This window comes from Anas acuta, chromosome 4 (genome assembly GCF_963932015.1).
Source record: "Anas acuta chromosome 4, bAnaAcu1.1, whole genome shotgun sequence".
Classification (NCBI taxonomy): domain Eukaryota; kingdom Metazoa; phylum Chordata; class Aves; order Anseriformes; family Anatidae; genus Anas; species Anas acuta.
This window is the reverse complement of record NC_088982.1, coordinates 72,183,061-72,204,624: the sequence shown is the minus strand read 5'-3', so window position 1 is coordinate 72,204,624 and position 21,564 is coordinate 72,183,061. Positions and strand designations below refer to the sequence as shown.

The 21,564-nt window shown below is 35.3% G+C and overlaps 1 protein-coding gene across 3 annotated transcripts in view; it reads right to left on the bottom strand.

Annotated features, from left to right (window-relative positions):
* Positions 1-7,014: 7,014 nt before the first annotated feature.
* Positions 7,015-21,564, bottom strand: part of SEC24B (SEC24 homolog B, COPII coat complex component) — a 43,165-nt gene continuing 28,615 nt past the window's right edge. For 2 of the 3 annotated variants that reach the window (XM_068681955.1, XM_068681956.1), the window contains 15 exons: positions 21,217-21,326; positions 20,125-20,237; positions 18,889-19,007; positions 18,487-18,542; positions 17,977-18,183; positions 17,245-17,368; positions 16,469-16,627; positions 15,829-16,002; positions 15,070-15,180; positions 14,168-14,343; positions 12,434-12,571; positions 11,471-11,575; positions 10,315-10,407; positions 8,552-8,655; positions 7,015-7,935 (listed from right to left, as the gene is read on the bottom strand). In XM_068681955.1, the coding sequence (XP_068538056.1) occupies positions 7,821-7,935; positions 8,552-8,655; positions 10,315-10,407; positions 11,471-11,575; positions 12,434-12,571; positions 14,168-14,343; positions 15,070-15,180; positions 15,829-16,002; positions 16,469-16,627; positions 17,245-17,368; positions 17,977-18,183; positions 18,487-18,542; positions 18,889-19,007; positions 20,125-20,237; positions 21,217-21,326 (1,904 nt within the window). In that variant the 3' untranslated portion in view covers positions 7,015-7,820. Of the gene's footprint in view, positions 7,936-8,527; positions 8,656-10,314; positions 10,408-11,470; positions 11,576-12,433; positions 12,572-14,167; positions 14,344-15,069; positions 15,181-15,828; positions 16,003-16,468; positions 16,628-17,244; positions 17,369-17,976; positions 18,184-18,486; positions 18,543-18,888; positions 19,008-20,124; positions 20,238-21,216; positions 21,327-21,564 lie in introns of all 3 variants that reach the window. The other variant, XM_068681957.1, reaches the window with a different exon arrangement.

Sequence of the window (21,564 nt, the reverse complement as noted above, 5' to 3'; positions counted from 1 at the left end):
CTCACAGCTCTGTCACCAAAGCCCCCACTGCGTTCATGTCCCCAGCTTGGGGAGGAAAAATGTGCATGTCAGCCTTTTTGGGGCTCTAGGAAATAAGCCGTGTGTCTTTTCCATGGGCCAATAGAGCCAACAGCCATTTTAGCAGCTGGGGCTTGTGTCACGACCATGTTTAAAACGAGGACTTTGCCTCTTCAAAAATCCTACCCTCTGTTTGCATTTCTTACCTTTCAGATTGCTTCATGAGGTAACTTCTGCTTTGTTCTCCAAGCAACGTGTTTCACATCGTAGTTTCCTCCATTAAATATTATCTGTTGGCTGTAACTTCGGTTTTCTCATCTTATACCTCATAAAGGTATCTGCTCAATACTTCACTTCTAAACTACCACGTCATTAACACCTGACAAGGATAGGCCTACATAAATATCATCCTTGTATTTCACACTCAAACATCACGTATATTTATATATACACATATACACACACGCATATATACAAGTGAAACATCACTAGTCACAGATACCATAAAAATGGGTGTAAAATGGAGCGAATGGCAAAGTTGCTTTAGTACAACCACTGAAACAAAGTCTGAACCTGCAGGCTATTCAAGTGGGGGTCAGCTTTTAGGATGAAAGAAAATATAGCAGAATGGAATAAAGTTAGCCGATGCACCTCCCAGAAACCAAATCCTACTGCTTGTCCCTGAGCCATTATTAAATAGCCTGAATTTTCCACATAGTCACAGGGATGAAACCTGGACTCCTATGTTTCTGTGAAGAGGGGAACACATAAAACCCTTTTGCTCCTTTCTGGGCATTGTAACAAGACTGTGGCTATTTGGTGCAAAGACGGACTGATTTTTATTTTTTTTCTCTCCAGGGAGAATTATGTTCCCTCCCAGGGCACAGAAAGCAAAGATCTCTTCAAAACACAGAGGAGCAGCTCGTTGCAACATGTCAGCTTACTAATCCTCCTGCTCTAGGAGAGGAGCGAGGTGAGACACCTCCCCAGCTCACCCAGGACAGACCAAAGCTCCGTATTTTTTACAGAGCAGTGTGTCAGAGAGGTAGGATTTGCTAACCAGGCTGCTGGAAGGCGTGCTGCCACAGGGGAAGAGAGCCGGACTTTTATTACAGAGAGAAATTCTTACTCCAGGAATAGGAAGTGCTTCGACTGGGCGGAGGGAGGATCATAAATTATGCTCTTACTACAGAGCTGCCAGGCTGTCCAAACAGCAGGGGAGCACTTCGCTGAGACCTGACTCATGCCTGCGAGGAGCTTGTTGCATCTGGTCAGTGCTCTTCCCTCCTCTGCTGAGGCGCTGTACTGTGCCTCGGTGGCTGCTTGGGCTTGTGTGTGTGCTTTCTCCTTGTAAATCCATTTCTGCTGAGCTGGAAGCATAATTCTTATGGAAAGATTAATAATTTCGGTACAATTTTAGTGGCTGAAATTTCAGCCCCTTACACTGCAGGCACTAACACTGGCAATGGTCTTTTTGGGGTAGGAATTATCCCTCCCTTTGACATTATCCTTCATGGAAGTCCTAACTCTTGCTCCACCGAGTCCTGCAGGCCTGGCCTAGTCCCTTTCCACCACACACACACACTGTCTGCAAGGTTTTACTTTTTATTTTTTTATTTTTTTATAATAAAGTCCTAAACTCCAAAAGTATTGCTTTAGGAAGAAGCCAAAGCATTGTTCTTGCTACCTAAGAAACCACCACTAAGGAGGGAAGATAATTCACTTTTTGTTCTTAAAGTTCTCCCAGAAGCCATATAACAACTTATATTTTATAACACACACTTATTAAAATACCGAGGTAGCACTGTTCAAAGTTCACCGTAACAACACATCAGGATGACAAAGAATAGAATAGGGGAAAGGGCAGCGATATCCCATCTGTATGGGAATCACTTCATGGATCTGAGGACCTCCATCAAAAATTTAAACACGAAAAAGTGAAAGCCCAAGAAAAGCCAATTAACAAGAGACAAGGTACCAGTGCATCAGGGGCAGGCTGGCACAGAGCAGTCGGGCATCTCCAGGTGCCCCCAGCTCACGACACAGGAATCGACACAGAGCAGGGGGCCCAGTCCTGCTCCTGGCTTCTCCTAAGCTCTGCTCAGAACAAAGGCAGCACATTCAGGTGCACAAGAGCCAAGGAACAGAGAAGAACCCTTAACTACAGAGAATCAGGACACATTTAGGTTTTTGTCTGCTTCAGCTTCAGTTTTTAGTAACATTTTGTATTCATAAAAGTTAGGATTTACAATGGGTCAAGCTTTTTGAAAGCACGGTATCTCGAAAAGTTAGTAACAAACGACAGCATATTCCTAGATGTTATTTTTCCCCTTCAATGATTTTCTAACACATTTAAAAAACAAACAAACAAAAAAAAAAACTCTTTTTCAAACAGTTGATAAGAATGACATTTTCTATGGCTAACAGATTACTAAAATGGTAAGTCATCACCAACTCTTCCTAATGCTTGAGGATTGTTGTGACAATAAACTCGTCACTCAAGAAAGTCACAAAGCCTGTGTCTCACAAGGGGGGGGCTTCCTACACATGTGGCAAAGAGATAAAACGCAAGAAAAAATTATTACACTACTTTATTACCCAACAGAGAAAAAAAAAAATCAACTTCTTTCCTACTGGAAACAGTCAAAAAATATATAATTTTTGAACTGGTGCTTTTGTTTTAATGATGAAGGGTGTAATTTGAAATCTGTATTTGCTGATGTCTCTGGGGTAGTGTTCTCTTGACAGCTGAAAATCAAATACCCAGTACTTTTAGAAAATATACAACAGAAATCAGAAAGGTAAATTGGTACAAGAGAAACGATACCAAAACTCATTTTCCTTTTTTTTTTTTTAATCAAGTTTTGAAATGTTTCTAGAAGTTTTGCCACCTCCCCTCTCCAGTTTTTCTCTTACAGAAGCATGCAACCATTCAATCTTGTGCATGATTGCTATTCCTCATTAGGCATCTCCAATAACAATTATCACTTCTGCTAAAGATCTTTACAAGAAAATAAAAAAAATAGGTGAAGTAGTTAACGTTTTTTTTTTTTCTTGTTATTAAAATTGCAAAGGAAGGACAAAGGCCCTGCAAGCAGATAATCTGTAAGAGGTCAGAATTCAGGATTGGAGTAAAAATTGAAGAATCATCGATAATGTGTTTGTTTGAATTTTCGTTGCTCTTGTAACAATCTCTTGTATGCAGCACTACCCATGCGAGAACTCGCTTGCGAGACACAACCCCACAGGATGCCTTTGGATTTTGCTGTGCAAATGAATCATCAGTAATTTGCAAGCAAATATACTCAAGAGACCTCAAATTCCAGTTACTTGCAGTAGTTGCAGCCAAACTTTCCAGCCTCCTCCTGCATTTGACTACAACAGTGTCAATCGAATTAAAGGCAAGCAAGGCCGCTCTGTTTTTAATTGTAGGGAACTGGCAGATAAATACATCAATAAATCATCATAGGCTCTCTCTCCCCTTGCATTTAAAATTCCCAATACCATTGTACCAAAACAAAAAAAAAGAAAAGGAAGAAAGTGTTACACTGAATCTCAAAATTACCTGGGTCCAGCAGGCTTTTAGTTGGAACTTAACCTTTGTAATTCTGCAAAAGTGATCATATTCTACCTCATTTATGAAAACCTGAAACATGATAGCATATGTAGACCCCACTTTTTTTTTTTAAACAATACATCAGAAAAATAATGCATTAAAATCTGAAGAATTGCACTTAAAGAATAAGTCACTGCAGTAATTCTTGACATAGAAACTGATACACTTGAGATATTCAATAAATTCATTTTCTCTTGAGCAAAATCTGCACCATGCATCAGCTGGGAGACTTGAAGCAATTGTTTGAGTTCTAGTCTGTTGTTTGAGGTATTTATTAAATCACTGGAGCCTGCTAATGCCCAGTATCTGTACCTTCACTGCTTGCTCCCAGCGTGAGAGAACAGACCTACAAGGTCCTGCGCTCATGACCTCTTTCAGGGACTAGGTAATCTTTTGTGCGACCTCACAGCTTTTGCACAGGGAATGAAATCACAGATAGGTCTGTTAGAAATGCAGCACGAGGAAGAAGATGGCTTCTCTAAACTAGGCTGGCTGCTGCCACTCCTCAAAAATTCAGGATAGGCTTCAGCATAAACTCATTTTACTTGAAATCAGCTCTCAGCTCCTGCACTGCTCACACCATGCAAGTACCACCACGGGGAGGTCTCTGGCCTCTACGCCGTACGTTTCCAGTTTCTTCTACCCGTATCTATAAAGAACTTTCTTGGATGAGCAGCAGGAATGCAAATCAATGACCTGTGCTATTAATTAAAAAAAAAAAAAGAAAAAAAAAACACTTCTCCTCCTCCAGAATAAAGAATTTGGTAGAGAATTTTCTATGTGAGCAAGACAAAGACTGCCAGCAAGAGCCTCAGGCCTCCAAACTTTCTTGTTTCAGTCACTCACTGAAACTGGCCACCAAGCTTTAACATGGTCAAAAATTTGACTCAAGTTCTTACAAGTCCTTCATACATGAGTTAACACCAACTACTGAAATCAATGATTGAGGTTTTAAGTACACCCTTTAAAAAGTCCAGGTCTGTCCCACTATCTTGGAAAGACTTTTTTTTTTTTTTAAATGGAGTTCTTTTGGTCAACACCAAAGTAATATTTCGTATTTGAAATTACTAAAGAGCTTTTGACTGTCAGGATTACTGACAGTTCATTTTGGCTTGTTAAAAAAACACCATCATTAATGACTGAAAAACATCTTTTCAGTATCTGACAAAATGTACAGAAAACCAAAGTCAACTGCGCCCACTCATCTTTTTTTTTTTCCCCAGATATGAAGCTCTACATCAAAATTAACAAATAGGCTTATTTCTGATATGTGTGAAAGTTTAATACACAATTATGTTTACTACTAGTTCTCCGGGAGCTACATTACATGTCTTTACTACTCTAAGAGCCTCCTGGACTGTAATTTCTCCATCAGCAGTTCACACATTCCTTTGACGTTAAAAGATGTAAACAATGTGGCTTTTAGAACTAAGAAATGGAAAGGGATGCCAGCTGTATTTAAAATGTAGAGAATTTGAATCAATTCCCCAAAAGACTTACTTAGCCAGGGCTCGTATATCTTTCCCCTAGCTAATTTTGAACTTCTCATGAAACAGGTGTGATTCATACGACAGAGTTGAAAGCTTTTTTGGGAAAAAAAAAAAAAAATCAATCCCTAAAACAGTCAAAGAACCTCAAGGGACAGGGACAGTTCAACACTTTAAAAAGATACAAAAGCTTACCTCTTATCTCCTCACCAAAATATTATCCGGTGGGCAAAAATCTTTCAAGTTTCACAGTGTGAGTCTTCACGGGGATTCATTTTCTGGCATGCACCTTCAGTACAGTGGTGTGATCCAAGCCATTGTAAGTGAAGCCATCTTTCAGATGGTACTTCCATACCTACAGATACTCTATTGTTCAAAACACTAAAATCAACATGCTAAATCCAAAGATGTTTCAATTCAAAATATTTCTGTGGGACTGTTGTCTTGAATTTGAAAACAAAGATCAGTCAGGAAGTACATGTGCTCCACTAACTAATTTAAATAAGTCACAACAACAACAAAACCCCTAGATTCTGTGCTGTGTTAGGGTTTTACTGAACAAATAGCTCTTGCTGTACTTGCTATAATTTTTCATATACAAAAAATGATAGAAGAATAAAGCTTTAAATAATGGTTTTACAGAACACATTGCAGTTAATCATGGAATAGGATGTTCCTAGGTATTCAATACCAAGCTCACAAGTCATGGGGCACTTAAATTGTAACACGCTCTTCTCATCTTTGCAATTACAAATAATTTTTGAGATGCCCCAGTCTTCAGCAGTGTGTAGCTTTCACCCACTGTGAAGCCATCTATGAACAAGCATATCAGTACCAAAATCCTGGTGGTCTGATTTAGGGACAACATTCAACATCACCTCAGACATTTATTACATGATAATTTACTAAATGGAAAAAAAATATCTCAAGTAACTTCTTTTAGGTAAGTTTCTTTTAGGTAACTTAAAGACATTTAGTTAAGGACAACACACATGTAAATCATATTTTCCCCAAACAAGGAGTTGATGCTAACATGCAGACTAACATCACTTGAACAATTTAACTAGGGTAACTTTTTTAAAGCATTTGCAAACCATAGCTAGGACATTTTTTCTCCACTATTCAAGTTCTGTTTTCAGGGGATATGGCAGTTACGCAACACAGTAACATTCTCAAGACTACCTTAAAATAAAATGTAATCATACTAATTATTATTTACTTTTTGGTATTTAATCATTTTAGTTATATTTCATCAAACAAACGAACAGAAAGTACTATGTATGAGTGACTATAATTTGTTAATTACTTCTAATGTGCTTCAAAAAAAAAAAAAGAAACAAAACCATCCCAATTTCACAACAAAGATTCAAAGTCTGAGCTAAATCCATCTGAAACTTCACAATTAGGTTACCAAAACATTACCAAGAACAAGGTTTTGGAAAGATGTACGAACGTGAATGTGTGACCGCATTTTGAAATTTTTGTTTTTTAAAGCCTTTACTTCCCTTGTTGCAAGCTAATTCATTTTTACACCCCTCTTCACCATTTTTTTTCCCCCCTTCAGATCACAGCAGAAATCATATCGTCAAGTTAGATTGAGTGATTACCCATGCTTACTCTAAACAGCAGACAAAAGTTACAGAAAACCTGGACCAAGACTACAGCAGTTTACAAAATGTAAAACAAGGTTAGCAGATATGTCTTCTTTAGGATAATACATAAGGAGGGTTCTAGGGACTTTAACTATTGTATTGTATTGATAGCTCATTTCAGAGAGTGCAACATTTTTTCCTCCCTTCCAGAGGTTTGCAAAATGAAGTGGTAAACATGTTCTCTTCAATATATAGTTCAGTTGCAAAAAGATAGTATTTGCATAAATATAAAAACACATGATAAAGCAAAATATTTTTAATTAGTGAGCCAATCATAAATAAATCCACCTACAAATTAAACAGAACAAGAAGCTGTGTTCCTTCTACATGGATTTTTTTAAGCATGTTTTAATAGTCAATTTCACTGTCTAGCTTGGGACTGAAACAATTCATCATTGAGCACTCAACAATTCAGCACACTGAGCTAAGTCTCTTTTTTTTTTTTAGTTACATTTTTACATTTTCTTTACAAATGTAATACTTATGTACATTATATATTTTATTTCTACAATTCATTTACTTTAGTGAAATTCTACAACTTTCAAAGGGAATTTGCTGAAGTCTTTACTAAATATGAATCATTCCTTTTAAGAAGAAATTCATATAAACAACCAACATACAGCACTGCCCTTTGACGTGTCTGTTAAGAATTTGAATCTTGAAGGGCTACCATAACAAACGTAAGAAAAAAAGGCTTTACCTAATTGTACATTTCAGTAAGAAATATCATCCCACATAGCTACATAGAATCACCAGCTTGCAATAAACAGAGCACCATACCGCTGCACTACTGGAAACGTGGATAAACCAATTTAAAGTTTACTACTGAAAACAGCTTCATCATCCCTAGCACTTTTAGACTGAAGTAAATCTGCAAAACTCTTCTGGAAATGTATACATCTCCTCCTTTAGCTGTAAAGTTTCCCAACCAGCGCTGATTACTGTATATTGTGAAGAACAAACATCCACTTTTTTAACTTTCCATATACTTCTCTCAGCCAATGCTTCTATCTGGAGTCATGATTCTTCTTCTAGTTTACTCCTTGCTCATTTACAAATCTGCTGTTGAATATGAAGTAAGAATTCATAATAAGAGAAAGCTGCTTCTGTCCGATCTTCAATTAAATGCTGAAAAAACTCTGTCTTAGCAGGATTCTCATCTCTGAAAGAATAGATGGAGGAACATATTTTAGTCATTTAGCAAGAGATAAGCTGTAAATTCAAGTAAAGGCATAAATTCTAATGAAATGCTTATTGTGTTTTGAAGTCTACATTCAGTCCCAAGATACTATAGTATGAATAACCCAAAGTTAAGAAAAAACCCCTGGAGTCTGTGATGACGATCAAACAGCAGCATCTTCTTAACAAGCGTAACATGGAAGAAAGATAGGTGAAATAGCATTTAAAGTATCTTGTAGAAGTTCAAGAACTGAAGCATAAAAGTGATCTATTGTTTAGATGTAAGCAAATATGCTGATGGCAATGAATTCTGAATTCATTGTTATATGTGTTATATTAAATCCCAATATTGATTGAACCCAGAAGAAATTACATCTATGTATACAGAATTTGAATGTTTTTTCTTCCTTTTTTCCTCATTTGACAACAGAATATACAGACCTCCATTGCAAAGGGGTTTTAGATAACAGCACTCTAACAAGTGTAGAGGAGATGCTATTTGGTTTCTTCTAAGCTAGACACCCCCACTTTTCAGTATCAATTACAAACTGTAAGTACAACTTGCCAATAATCACTCAGTATGTAACAGAAATACTTACTTTATTACTTGAAGAACTGGGCTTAAAGGTCTATTGTCCCTCAGCCAGGCTATGAAAGACCGCGTCCTTTCTGAAGAAAGTGCAACTACCTCAGGAAGCTGTGTCTGGTTGAAGGTAATGGAAAGAAATTATCTTTTAATATCAGAACTATTTTAAAGAACAGATCCTCATATTCATGACATGGCCCAATGCCAGAATAACCACAATTTCTTTTATGGAATTACCATATACTAGATATACACATTTTTTCTTCAGATTAAAATACAATTCTGTAATATCTGTTTTACAGGAAGTAGTACACCTTTATCTAAAACTGCCTTTTACGTGCAAAAGATTTTGCAAAGTGAGCTCATGTAAACAGTAATCTTTTTAAAATGCCGCTTTCACAGTTTTCCTGCCTTCTTTCCCCATCAATCAAATTCCTATATGTTGTCTTTTGCACCACTGAAAAAATGAAAGGCGAAGAAACAAAATTTGAACTGTAAGCAAAATTCAATGCAAAGATAAGGGATTATTTGGTTGGGGAATGAGCTTAAAAAATAATCCACCACCATGAAAACACTTGTTTGAGGCATTCACTGAACTAAATATATCACCTCCAGGGTTGAAATAATTTAACACAAATCTATAACAGGAAGGATTTTTTTGTGTTACTGCCGTTGTAGTAAATGAATGGGGAATATAATTTAAAAGCAAAGATGGCAACTTTGTATGTTACTTTTTTCTCTAATTTTTCATTACAATAAATGCTATTTAACATCTCAAAAAAAAAGCCATCCTTTGTTTATTAAAGTTTTTTTTTTCCTGAATATACTGTCAATTAATAATACCACTAGTAGGTCAGAGGGAAAAATTCTATCTTGGTAATACAAGCAAAATACAAAACCTTGAACAAGCAGTCCAATTTTATAGTCGTGTTAAAGCTCACCACTCTTTCTGACCTATTCTCAGAAGTACTGCTTCTCTTTTGCTTTTTCCCTTTGTATCTTCCTACGTTTCCACAGTGCCTAACACATTTTTGGTACTATCTAAATATAACCATTAATTCAGAACTCTTCTAGAGTATCTCAACAGGGTTCATCCTTATTCCCCAGTTGTTGGTATCTTGGAACCGCTCCCCACAGAAGAGGGAGTCCTCTCTAATTGCTGCTTCGCTTCCCATAGAAGATCATAGACACAGGTTACAACATAAAAATTTCTATGCTGAAACACATATTGAAGGGTCTTCAATGTTCTAATAGCTAAAAGCATTTTGTTTGTCCAGACTTGAGCCTGGAAGCTGAACAAAACCTAGCTTTACTTGACATACAGACCTTTACATTACCCTTCACATCCAGACCTATCCCCAAATATCATAGACCTGGTATATAACACCACGTTCACTGAATGTAAGATTTCAAAAAATCGTAACAACAAAAACCCCTTCAATCTTAACAACTACTGTTTGTGAAAGAAATGAATCAAGACGTGATCTACACAACTTCACAATATTTTTGTAGGCCCAAATGCATTTCAAAACAAACAAACAAAAAAACCAAACCAATTATATTATTGAACATTTTTTTGACATTCAGTGAACACATTTATATTCTTTCCTTAAAACTGACAACTTATGTTTTCTATAAAGCTGGCAAGAAGTTAGATTGTGTCCATTAAAAAAAATTCACAGTTACATAATTAAAAACTGACAATTCAGAAAAAAATAGATTAAATATAGCTTCCAAATGTAAGCGTTATGCAGTACAGGTGATTAAAACGCCTACCATTTTCTGTGGTACTGACGCATAGTTTGGGTATCCAAGGACATCTTTTATGAAGTTGTTATCACAGTTTTTTCCAATCCAAATATAAAAAGCCTGTAAGATGTCAGAATCATTTTTAGTAAAGGCCTCGCATACGTTTTAGAGAAAGAGACAAATAGTAATGAAATTGGAATATTACCAGGAAACACCAGTCATGCAAATTAATCACCTGAGAGCTCCAGTTGCAATTCATATCTCCATATTCATTATTTGTACATCGACTTAGTAATAACTGGTACCATTTGGAAAAAAGATGATTAAATGTCCAAAACCCAGTTAAAACACAAATACTGAAAGGATGCAGGACATGTCTATATTGGTACAATTAATGTATATTACCTCCCAAAATACAAAAACTAGATTTTTATAAAGTCACACCACTGTCAGTTACTGCACACTGACATCCAATCTCAACAAGCTATAGTAAAGCATTAATTACCAAAACACATTAAAATAATTATTTTGGACATCTGAAGACAGAAACTAATTTGATATTCACACTCAGCACCTGAACTTCAATGCACTTTCCTTCTACAGTGCCATTACAGCACTGTATTTTATTGCATTATTAGTGCAGCGTAATGTTATAACCCATTAAGTGTTTTTAGGGTAATTCCTATGATCAACTTAAACTGCATTTACAGGTTTTATTCACTCTCTACAAATCCCTCAACTCTTGCAACTCTTATGGTATATGGCTCATGTGGCATAAGACTACTTACATTTATGTGTAACTGAAAAAGTTCCTCCCTCAATGACAAGTGCTTTGTTACAGACAGATTATAGTACATGCAATTTAATAACCGTTAAAAGGAAATTTTCAAAATGGAAATCCATTACTTCCAGAAAAAAAAAAAAAAAAAAACTTGATATGAACTCTTGGCATATTTCAATTTGTCTAGCATGAAAAAAATGAACCTTTGAAACCTTAATGTGCAATCTTGATTAGAGATTTTCCACAGATCAAAAATATGAAAGCTTTTTACCGGAACACAGACTATTCCCAGGTTACTTAGGATGCTGATTCATTACACAGCTAAGGTTGAGTTGGCTGCTTTCAACAATTCAGCATTATTTTATTTTTTAAAAACAGGAACGTGCAAAACTGGTCACTTACTGAACCACAATCCATAAGAAAAGCTCCTTCTCTTGTCAACTTCTCTGCAGATAGCTTCTGAAGAGGAGGCTGAGGAACAACTCTGTCATTTACATGTATTGTACTCTGTAAAGAAAACAACAGTCAATAATACTGTAATAATAATAAATTGTAATTTGGTATTTTTGTCTTAAGCAGGTGTGATAAAATAGGAAAAAAACCTGGTAATCTCTACAAATGATTTGAGAATTCTCATATAATAAAGTGCCATGTTAAATCTAAAACGTTCACTTAGATCAACCAATTTGTTTAAAAACACTTTCAAACTTATATATGGGAATGGCTACACAGCACTAATATTGATCTGATCAAACAATCTGGTTAGAGCAATGCTGAAGAAAACAAAACAAAACACCACCAAGAAATTCGCAGCATAATTTCAGATTAAAGCAGGCTGTGACAAGACTGCCTCCCCTCTTGGATAACAGAAATAAACTAAATGACTATTAAGTCTTACTTCTTGTACCTAGTCTTACTTCTTACTATTAGAAATAAATGCATCCATTTCATAGGCATTTCATAGTTGCATTTCATGCAACTTTATCTGGTTTCAATATACAATACCTAGTATTCTCTACCAAATTTTATCCATTTCCCACTGAGAGTTCTAACACACAAAAACACTGGATAGCCATCTAAGGCATACAACCTTCTCTGCTTTCTTTATTAATTGAAAAACATGAAATTATTGTGATCACTGAAAGAAGGTGAAAAAAACAGATCTCTTCATAACATACTATCGTACCTGCATATAAATATATATGTGTGTGTATATATATACACACACACACACATCATGCATGTAATAACTTAGGAAAAATGCCCGGTTTACCTTACAGTAACAAGTTTTAAATTAATTACTGCAGCACATTAAGCGACACTATTAAAACTAGAAAATATTACAAAACAGGCTTCATACATTACCTCCTCAGTTAGCTTGTCTATTCTGTACAAGTTGGGATGTATCATTTTCATCAAGTGAATGAGAGGCTGACTCTTAATCTGGCACATCGCATACACACGATCATCCAAACGTGTACTAGTGCCTGTTCTAAAGGCTTTCTGTTAAAGAAAAAAATATTGTTAATCATGAAACCTATATTTTATGTCACACCTGAACAGTGTATTTCTTATTTTGGAGGATTGTCAGTTAAAGATAACAAAGCTTCTGTAAAGACATGCATCTTACCTAGATACATCAGAAAATCCCAATTTATTGTAAAAACGTGCGCTATGCTAGAAAAATTCCTAATTAAATACAAATTGAATACCTTATAAAACTTTATCCATTCGCCCTTCTTACTGATGAAAAAGAAGAAAGATTTACAAAAATCCCCCACTTTGTGTAAAACGTTAATGTGGTGGGACCAGCACTACACGTTTTCATGCTTTATGAGTGGTACTGGCCTTTGAAATTCACTGACACAATGACACAGGAAGACGAGAGCCCAGCAGGGTTCAAAAACGATACTCAAGTGGATAGTAAGATGGAATCTGATTTTATATTAGCAAAGATGAAACGGTAAGGAAAAGCTCTGGGATGAAAATATATTTCCGTATCTTATAGCAGAAACCAGGCTCTCATAGAATAAAGATTTATTTCATAACTCTCCATCCTATTGAATTTTTCAGCTCTCCCCTAGAAGGAGCCAATAAGACTATTCTCTCAGTAACAACACAACGGAGAAAGCACCATCTTCTGATTGAATGGAGAATATTCCTACAACTAATGTGCAAATTCACCTCTCCACCAAAGTTGTGTATGCAAGTCCTCTTTTTCCAGTTTTAGTTTCTTATTATTGTTAATGAAGGTAAAACCTCTATAAATTACTTATTTTCTCAGCAGCTCTTACTCTAAGCTATCTTTTACCCAGATTCTCCTGATACTAAACATGGTTGTTTTTTCCCCCCTATTACTTGCTTTACTTACATGACTGCTAAGAAGTCCTAATCAGTATATTAGACACTGAAATCATCACAAAACCAAATGAAAATAAATGATCAGGATCATATTTCTTACAGAATTTACATAAATCTTTGTTTATAGTAAGAAAAAATGAACACTCAACTGTCAAGTACTAAATATCTTGAAGCTATGAGATTTATTGAAGATAAAACCCTGCAGTAAACTCTCATTATACTTAAGTATGACTTTTGTTAACACAAAATATATTAAAAAAATCAAAAAGCAGTAACTACTTTTATGTAAACTTTAAACTATTCACTTTAGCTTCTTTAATATGTTTCATTTCATTTCCATGGAATTTAAGTTTTCCTTCTTAATACCTGAAAACACAAACACGTGCACTGAAAACTGTATGATTTTTCTTCACAAAATAAAATTAAGTACTAATAAGAGCCTTACAACAACCCCCCCGGGCAACTTTAATTAGTTGCCAAAAGAATTTAAGAATTGCTGCTACAATATACATTACGATTTTCACTTAAAATCAAGTAACAAAATATATTTTAAAAACTCAAGTAAAAAAAAAAAAAATATTCAGGCACTCATCAGTTAAAATAAGCTTGGTCATTTTTTGTTTCTGTCCTGGAAGTTCAAAAAGGAAAACTCTATTTCGATAATTATAGGAAAGGACATTGCTCAATTCCTCCAATGGAACAATGAATCAAACATCACTACTACTAGCTTATACATACCTGTTTGAGAAGAGCCAAAACATACAATGGAAACAGCTTGAGGGAATTTGGTGCTATCAGCATGGACTGCTGCAGATTTGAGGCAGTTGACATGTACGCTGACAAAGAGTCTACCACAGCATTAACTAAGGCATCTCTTGCATCTGCAAGACTAGATGAAACTGAGCGATCCACCGCTGTTGGATTAGAAGAATAGAAAAGGTTAGTAGAGTTGACCTCATTCGTTCCATTTTCCATACAGAAGCTTCCTTTTACAATGCTTAAAAAAATAAAAGTAGAAGCTTTATCACTTGATTTAAGCTGTAGTATGAACCCGAGACTACGTACACATCATGTTTTAAGTATTATGCAAGTAGGTTAGCTATTGATTAAACTATTCGCTATTGTACATCCAAGATGGATTTGCAACAATTCTTGTGACAAAAAATCCAAAATAATGTTCTCTCATCATTTCCACAGCATAATAATTTGTGCAACTTCAGTTCCATCTTTCTCTGTTAAGAAAAAGCTGCAAATCTTTTGGTTGGAGGAAGTCACCTGCTGGACTGAATGCGCATTTGAGACAAGATACAGAAGTACTGTTCATTTCTTGTAATTCATTTGACTACTAATATACAACAAGGGACACACTAAAATCCTGCATGGAGCCATAACATTCACAAGCAGAGATCAATCTATGAAACCTCTGCTTGTGGCCCTTGCGTAGGGGAGTAAGCAAGAATCCTCAATCTAGCAACGGCAGGTTGAAAGCGCAGGGAACTAACACAGAAAGTGGAGATGTCAGCAGTACTCCCCATCTCCGTTTTTATTTTTAAAGCACACAAAAACTAACAGGAAAATGAATAGCCAGGCTTCGTTTGCAACTTTAAAAGAGAACATGTGAAAAGACATTTGAAACTCACCCATGTTTGCTAAGAGGCATACAACTGCTTGTACATCTGCTCCTGCATATACATCAGCCAACGAATTTACTACAGGCAAGCAAAGTGTGTGCACTCGAATTCGGCGTTCACCTAATAAAAATACATAGAAATCATCACACAGTACTGCTTGGTAGGAAGAGGTATCCAAATTCAGTCATTACAGTGCATCTTCTCTTGTCCAAGATGCACTCTTGGTGAAAAACACACCAGTCACGCGTTTGCTGTAACACCATTTCTCACTCCTGTCTCAAGTTCTGTAAAGCTCTCAAGTATTCAACTGAATAACGAACACAGGTTCGTAACATGAACTGCTTTATAATGTCCACACAAAGCTTTTTTGACTGTACAGATGAAGTACAGTCTAAAATTTGTGGCATCCTCCATAACAGAAAGTAGCTGCTATTCTTTATGCCCACCTGGTAGCATCCACCACTTTCATAGCTCTGTGATTCTGGATAAATTAAGTGCCAAATATGTTACTGCTTATAACAATGATATGCCTTTTAAGTCAAGTTGTTGAACAAGATTATGTAAAATTGAGATAAATACAATTTTTCCATCAAAATAGAGCTTATGAAGTTTTATATTATGTGACTAATGGCCAAACAGGTTCCCTAACTTTGACAAGATTCCCCTAAGTTATGAAGTTCAACAGAAGGCTGCGCAAATAGCTATACAAACATTACCTTAAAAACAAACCAAACAAAAATAGTGTGCAATTCATTTGAATGCATTTACCTTTGCTGGAAGTATACAAAAGAGCTGTTTGAAAACAAACCAAGGATGTGTCAGCGAGACTTTCCTCAATGGACATTTGTACTGCATATCCAGCATCAGGATTGACATTGGCAAGGGATAATAAATCAGTAGATCGTACAAAAAAGTTCCCATGAAAAGTGTGGATAGAAAGACCTAGAAGCAGATGAAATAATTCAGACAATGAGGTTGTAACAGCATGAAAAACTTCCTTCAGTAATTAAAGCCCACAGTCCTTGTGTTTTAAAAATAACAGTAAAAAAAAATTTATCCCAAATATTAAGCAGAACCAGTTATTATAGGAACCATCACACCTTTCAGAGTGATCCCATACATTTCATACTCAATTTTGAATGCTCCAAACAGAACAATGCTCTTACACTACACACTTCAACTTGGTTGAAATGAATTCTTAACTAAGAACTGAAACAAAAAAACCCACACAACTAATATCCAAATAGCAAAAGCTACCAGCACATACTGATGTAAAGGTGACAAAAATCTGATTCTTCAGTGAAAGAAACAGACTGAAATGTAATCTTGTTGAAGACTAAGCACATTCAAAATGACAGTTAACATGTTTACATCCGTTTTTCCATTTGTAAGAGTGTTTACAATATACCTTTTGTGCATCTTATGCGCATAACTGCCTCAAAACCAATCTTCCTCGTAAGGTATCTTTTAAGGTCTTTTTGCAACTTCTCAGCCTGAGCAGGATTATGGATATGATGAAAAGATGGATAATAATAGATGCACCCAGCAGAGTATTTGGACATGCAAGCTGTGAAGGAAGAAAAGATGTTGTTAGAAGGTAAACCATGAGGTCAGGACATAAAGATTGTGTACAATGTTCTTCAAGTCACATCTATATTGACCTTTTTCCTGATATGAACTGCATCCATAAGACGACAAGAGCTGGCCTTGACTCAGGCCACCGAAGACATTAAGAAGTCACTCTAAGACACAGTTACCTCAATATACACTTACTTCAATAACCTGTCTTAGCTGCCAAGGGTAGCACAGAGTTTAATGACGTAGGCATAAAACTAAGTGTGCGTGCAGAGACAAATCCTATTTATACTCAGAGGTGAGAACTGCGTTCTCCTCCTATGATTAAACTTCATGTTTCCTGCCATCTTCCTGTTTTCTATTCTTGAGCAGAAGAGAACTTTCTCATTTAAAACTGAAATCTCAGAATAAATTGTCTTTGATACCACCAATCCAATACACCTGCTCTTTACTGATATCAACTTCGAAGTCAATTCCTATGCAGTATTAGCTGCATTTACAAGAGTGCATAAAGACTTACAAGATCAAAGAATTTCTGAAGTAGCCTGTGCTTTTCAAAGACAGACAACACTTTGGGAGGAATAAATACATATATTAGGCACTCCTTACCAAGAGAAGCTAGATCAGAATATTGCGAACTTAAGAGAAACAAATCCACAGCAATCTGTTGGCCTGAACAGTCCAATGCCAACTTCTTATAAAAATCTGTAGCTGGACCAAGATGTTGGACCACCTTTGGTGAAAAAGTTACATGAGAAAGAATTAAAATAGTGATTGTGCTTCCATAAGAGTTTAAGAAACAACAGATTTACCGTTCAATAGCAAAGTATCATAAGCAAGTTTCACTTAAGCAAAATTTTATAGGCATCTCAAAATACCTGCAGAAATTATTTCATGTTGTACATTCTTTTAGATCATCTTTACAAGCAGGTATAATACTCCCTTCGAAAAGGTTTACACTCTCATGCAAATAAACATTCATGTTAACTCTAACATTTACTAGATACTTCATTTAAAACGCCAAAAATAATAAGAAATCGTGCTTTAGGTGTACAGTTCCATACATACATGATAAATATATATTCAAAGCCTCGTTTGATAATGAATTGAGTTAAAAGATACCTGCAGTTTCTTCTCGCTGTCAAGAAAAAAAGGTTTTGCTGTCGAGAAACACACGCATGTATGAATTACTGATCATACATGCACAGACACTGAACATTTAAACGTTAGCGAACTGCTATAAACAAAAAACAAGTGTTGGTCTGTAGATGATGCAAGTCCCTAGGCTCAAACGTCCAGTCCCTAGGCTCCTGAGATGAATAATTAATGAAATTTTTATACCTTTGTGCTTGACCTTTGATTGGGATCTTCTCTGGAATGCAAAAGCCCTGCACCCAAGGATGGTAACTGTGTTTGAAACACAGATATCCGACCTCCAGTTGGAGACATCAGTTTAAATGCAGCCTGAAGAGCAGGGCCCAAAGCGCTGTGGGTTTCTCGTGTATTGGTGAACATATTTGGGAATGCATTCAGCAGATCTTTTATCAGCTGCAAAACAGATGGAAAGTTTCTTATGAGATGTACAATCTTAAGTTTTTCTGCTATTTCTAAAAAGCTGTAGTGCCATGACCAAATCAGTACTAAATACCTCAGCTCAGTTTAAACAAATTGGAAAAAACAGTTAGAACTTTTAAAACTACATTGCATTGAACAAAGTGTAATATTTTTATCATTAAAAAGTAACACTGGAATTACACATTACATAGTCTTGAATTAAGTGTTTTGTTTTTTTAAAATCTATTTTGAATATTTAACTGCTTCAATGTTGTGATCTATTTTGAGTAGTCATACCTCTTTGCTTTCATGGAGATTTACAAGTAAACTATCTGGTGTAGGAAGGAAAATATCTGTAGGGAAAAGGGAAAAAACACTTTAATAAATAAAAAATAACATTCAACTAGAACATAACAGCTCATTTCCCATAGATATAAGTGGCACTAAATAAGGTCTACTTTTCTGATAACTATTAGAGTAAAAAGCAGTCTCAGCAAAGCTTGCTTTGTTCAAATAAAAAATTAATATTTGAATTTCTCTTGTTAAAACACCAACTATTCTGCAAAAAGTATATGACTATTTTTGAAAAGTATATTCTCTCTCATTTTAATAAAATTACCCTAATACCAGAACATGTAAGACACAATCTTTTTATTGGATTTAAAAAAAAGGGAGCTTCTCAAAAACGTAGTTACTTACCATCAATATCTGAAACAATCAGCATCTGAGGCTGAGATAAACCTTCTTGCAAGTTGTAAAAATGAACAGTGCTGTCAAATGTTATGAACCCTATTCTCGTTCTTGAGTCTCCAGGCAGCCTGAAACATTAGAACAAACCAAACCATTAAGCCCCGAATTTCTCTAAACCAAAATCCAGTGTCTCTACAATGCAATATTTAGTTATCCTGTGGACCATCTTTTTATATATAGCATTAAAAACACAGATATAAAAACTAAATGGGATTTATAGAATTTGTAGACTGCAAATATGACTTGTGAAGTGCTGAAAACCTTGACTTTCAACAAAAGTAAGAGGCAGAAGTTGGTTCTTGCCATCTGGATATAAGTTAATTGGATATACTGATTTTTGCGTAGGCTTTGCATGAGATTTCATGAATTCTCCTAAAAAGTAAATTAGTATGCTTCTGAAAATCTGTTAACAAAATACCAGTAATACTCTGAACAAAAAATGATGTATAATCAATGTAAGAGAAGAATTAAATGTACATGCTGGTGTTGATATCATAAAGGAAAATTTCCTAACATAACTTTTTAGAAAATAATTTTCATAGTTTCATCCTCTTTTTATCCTCTACAGGATGAAAAATCAGTTTCCAAAAGACATGACCATAGTGAAGTTTATCAATCCTCAACACAAAAGCACCAACAAAAATCCCACACATATTGTTCCAGTGCAAAAATGAGGAATATACAGAAAGTGGCACTGGTTGATCTAGGTAACTGTGAACTAAAAAACCCAACTGACAACACAGTTCAACTGGGTAGTCCACACTAGTGGTCACAGCATTTCTAGCATGCAGCTACCTCAGCTGCTTCAGCACACAAAACCTGATGAATTTAATTGCTGTAATTTAATTATTTTTGTTGTTCTTAAACATAAAAGAGCACTTCAGATGTTTGTAGAATCAACACATTGTTACAAGTTACAGCTAAATATTCTTTGCAGATCCATCTTTAATCACATAAAAGGAAGATGCCTCTCAGCTGGGTTGTTTTATTTATTTTATTATTATTATTATTATTGTTCTTGGCTTTAAGATATGTAAGTTACATTTCAGGATCTCGTGCAACAGAACATCTGTCCTTTAGAGACAGCTCATTTAAATGTTATATGCAAGTTTTCTTCAAAACTGTAGGTTAGTGTTGTTCATAATCACCTGTTAGGTAATTTGAAAAGGTTATTTATAATCTTACTTGTCTAGGTTTTCCAGCAATGAATTGCAGAGTATTGTCAAATATCCAGCCTCCACTGCATTATGAGAGACATCTAAAACAAATAAATATACCGCAGGCTGAGGAGGACGAAGCTACAAAGTAAAAACAAACAAACAAAAAATAAAGTAAAATAATTCAAAAATCATATTAAAAGAAATAGTAAAAGTGTTTAGTCATTAGAAAGGGAAGTGGGCAAAGGGAATACTTAGAATAATACAAACTACACATCATGCAATAAAATGAAATTAAACAACTAACAGTCATGTGAATAGATTTGAACACAATTCTCAGCGGTTAATAAACCCCATTTGCAATAAGCACAAGTTACGCTTCTGAGTGGAAATCGGATATTTCAGTCTCTCCTTCCAACAGTGAACTCAAACAGGTTTTTTGTTGTTGTTGTTTTTAATGTCAGATACAGAATATGCTCTTCAAAACTATTCTTTCCGAATGTGGACAACGCTATCCATTAATCTGAGTTGCAATATTCTACCTACAACCTTTTTACAACCATGTAAGAAGCTGTATTTATTCACTTCCAAACATTTTGGCTACCCTGTTCCAATTCTAATTTAAGAGAACAATTTATTTTTGCTGTGGTTATAGTGTCATTGTGAACAGGACCTCTTTCCAAGCCTTGTTTATCCTTCTAACTAGGATACTACCACAGCAATTAAAGGTTGATTCCTAGTTAGGATCATGTTTGTGAGATTACTAACTAAAAAAATTGAACCCAACTTAATTCTTTTATTATTTCATTACCGGTCTTTCAAAACTTCTTAATAATGTAGGAAAGACCCAAAAACTAGCTTGCATCAGACTCAAAACAGACTATACAACGTTAAACTGCACAGGACAGCTACATACATTGTAATTGCCTTTAACTGACAAATCTTTCAATAGATGCATTTGCCAAAAATCAAATATGAACTTTTGTTTGGTCTTACAGAAACTTCATGGGAAAATTAATATGTACCACTGAAGTAATATGCCATGTTAATTTCAAATGTATTTATATTAATGTGCAATTTTGTGGAAAATCCCCATTAGAATTTTTATTTATTTTTTTACCATGTAGTCAGAGGAAGCAATGAATTCCACTGTAGAATTTTGGACCTCTGGACGTTTGTGCGGCTCTCCATAAGATCGTGTCAGAGGATTATACATAAATTCTTCAGGAACTACAAAGAAAAGTTTCCAAAATTTATGTTTGCCACCAAACAAAAACCATTATGGAATCTAAAGTAATGCAGACATTGCAATTAATTAAAGAAAAATAATTAAGATTAAGGATACATAACATTTCAAGTATCCCACATAACATCAAAGGTAAATAGCTAGAAATGAAAAAAGCTTTGTTTTCAGCAGTAGTGTATCTCCAAATTTAAAACAGAAATGCAAAGAGTATTTCACAACAAG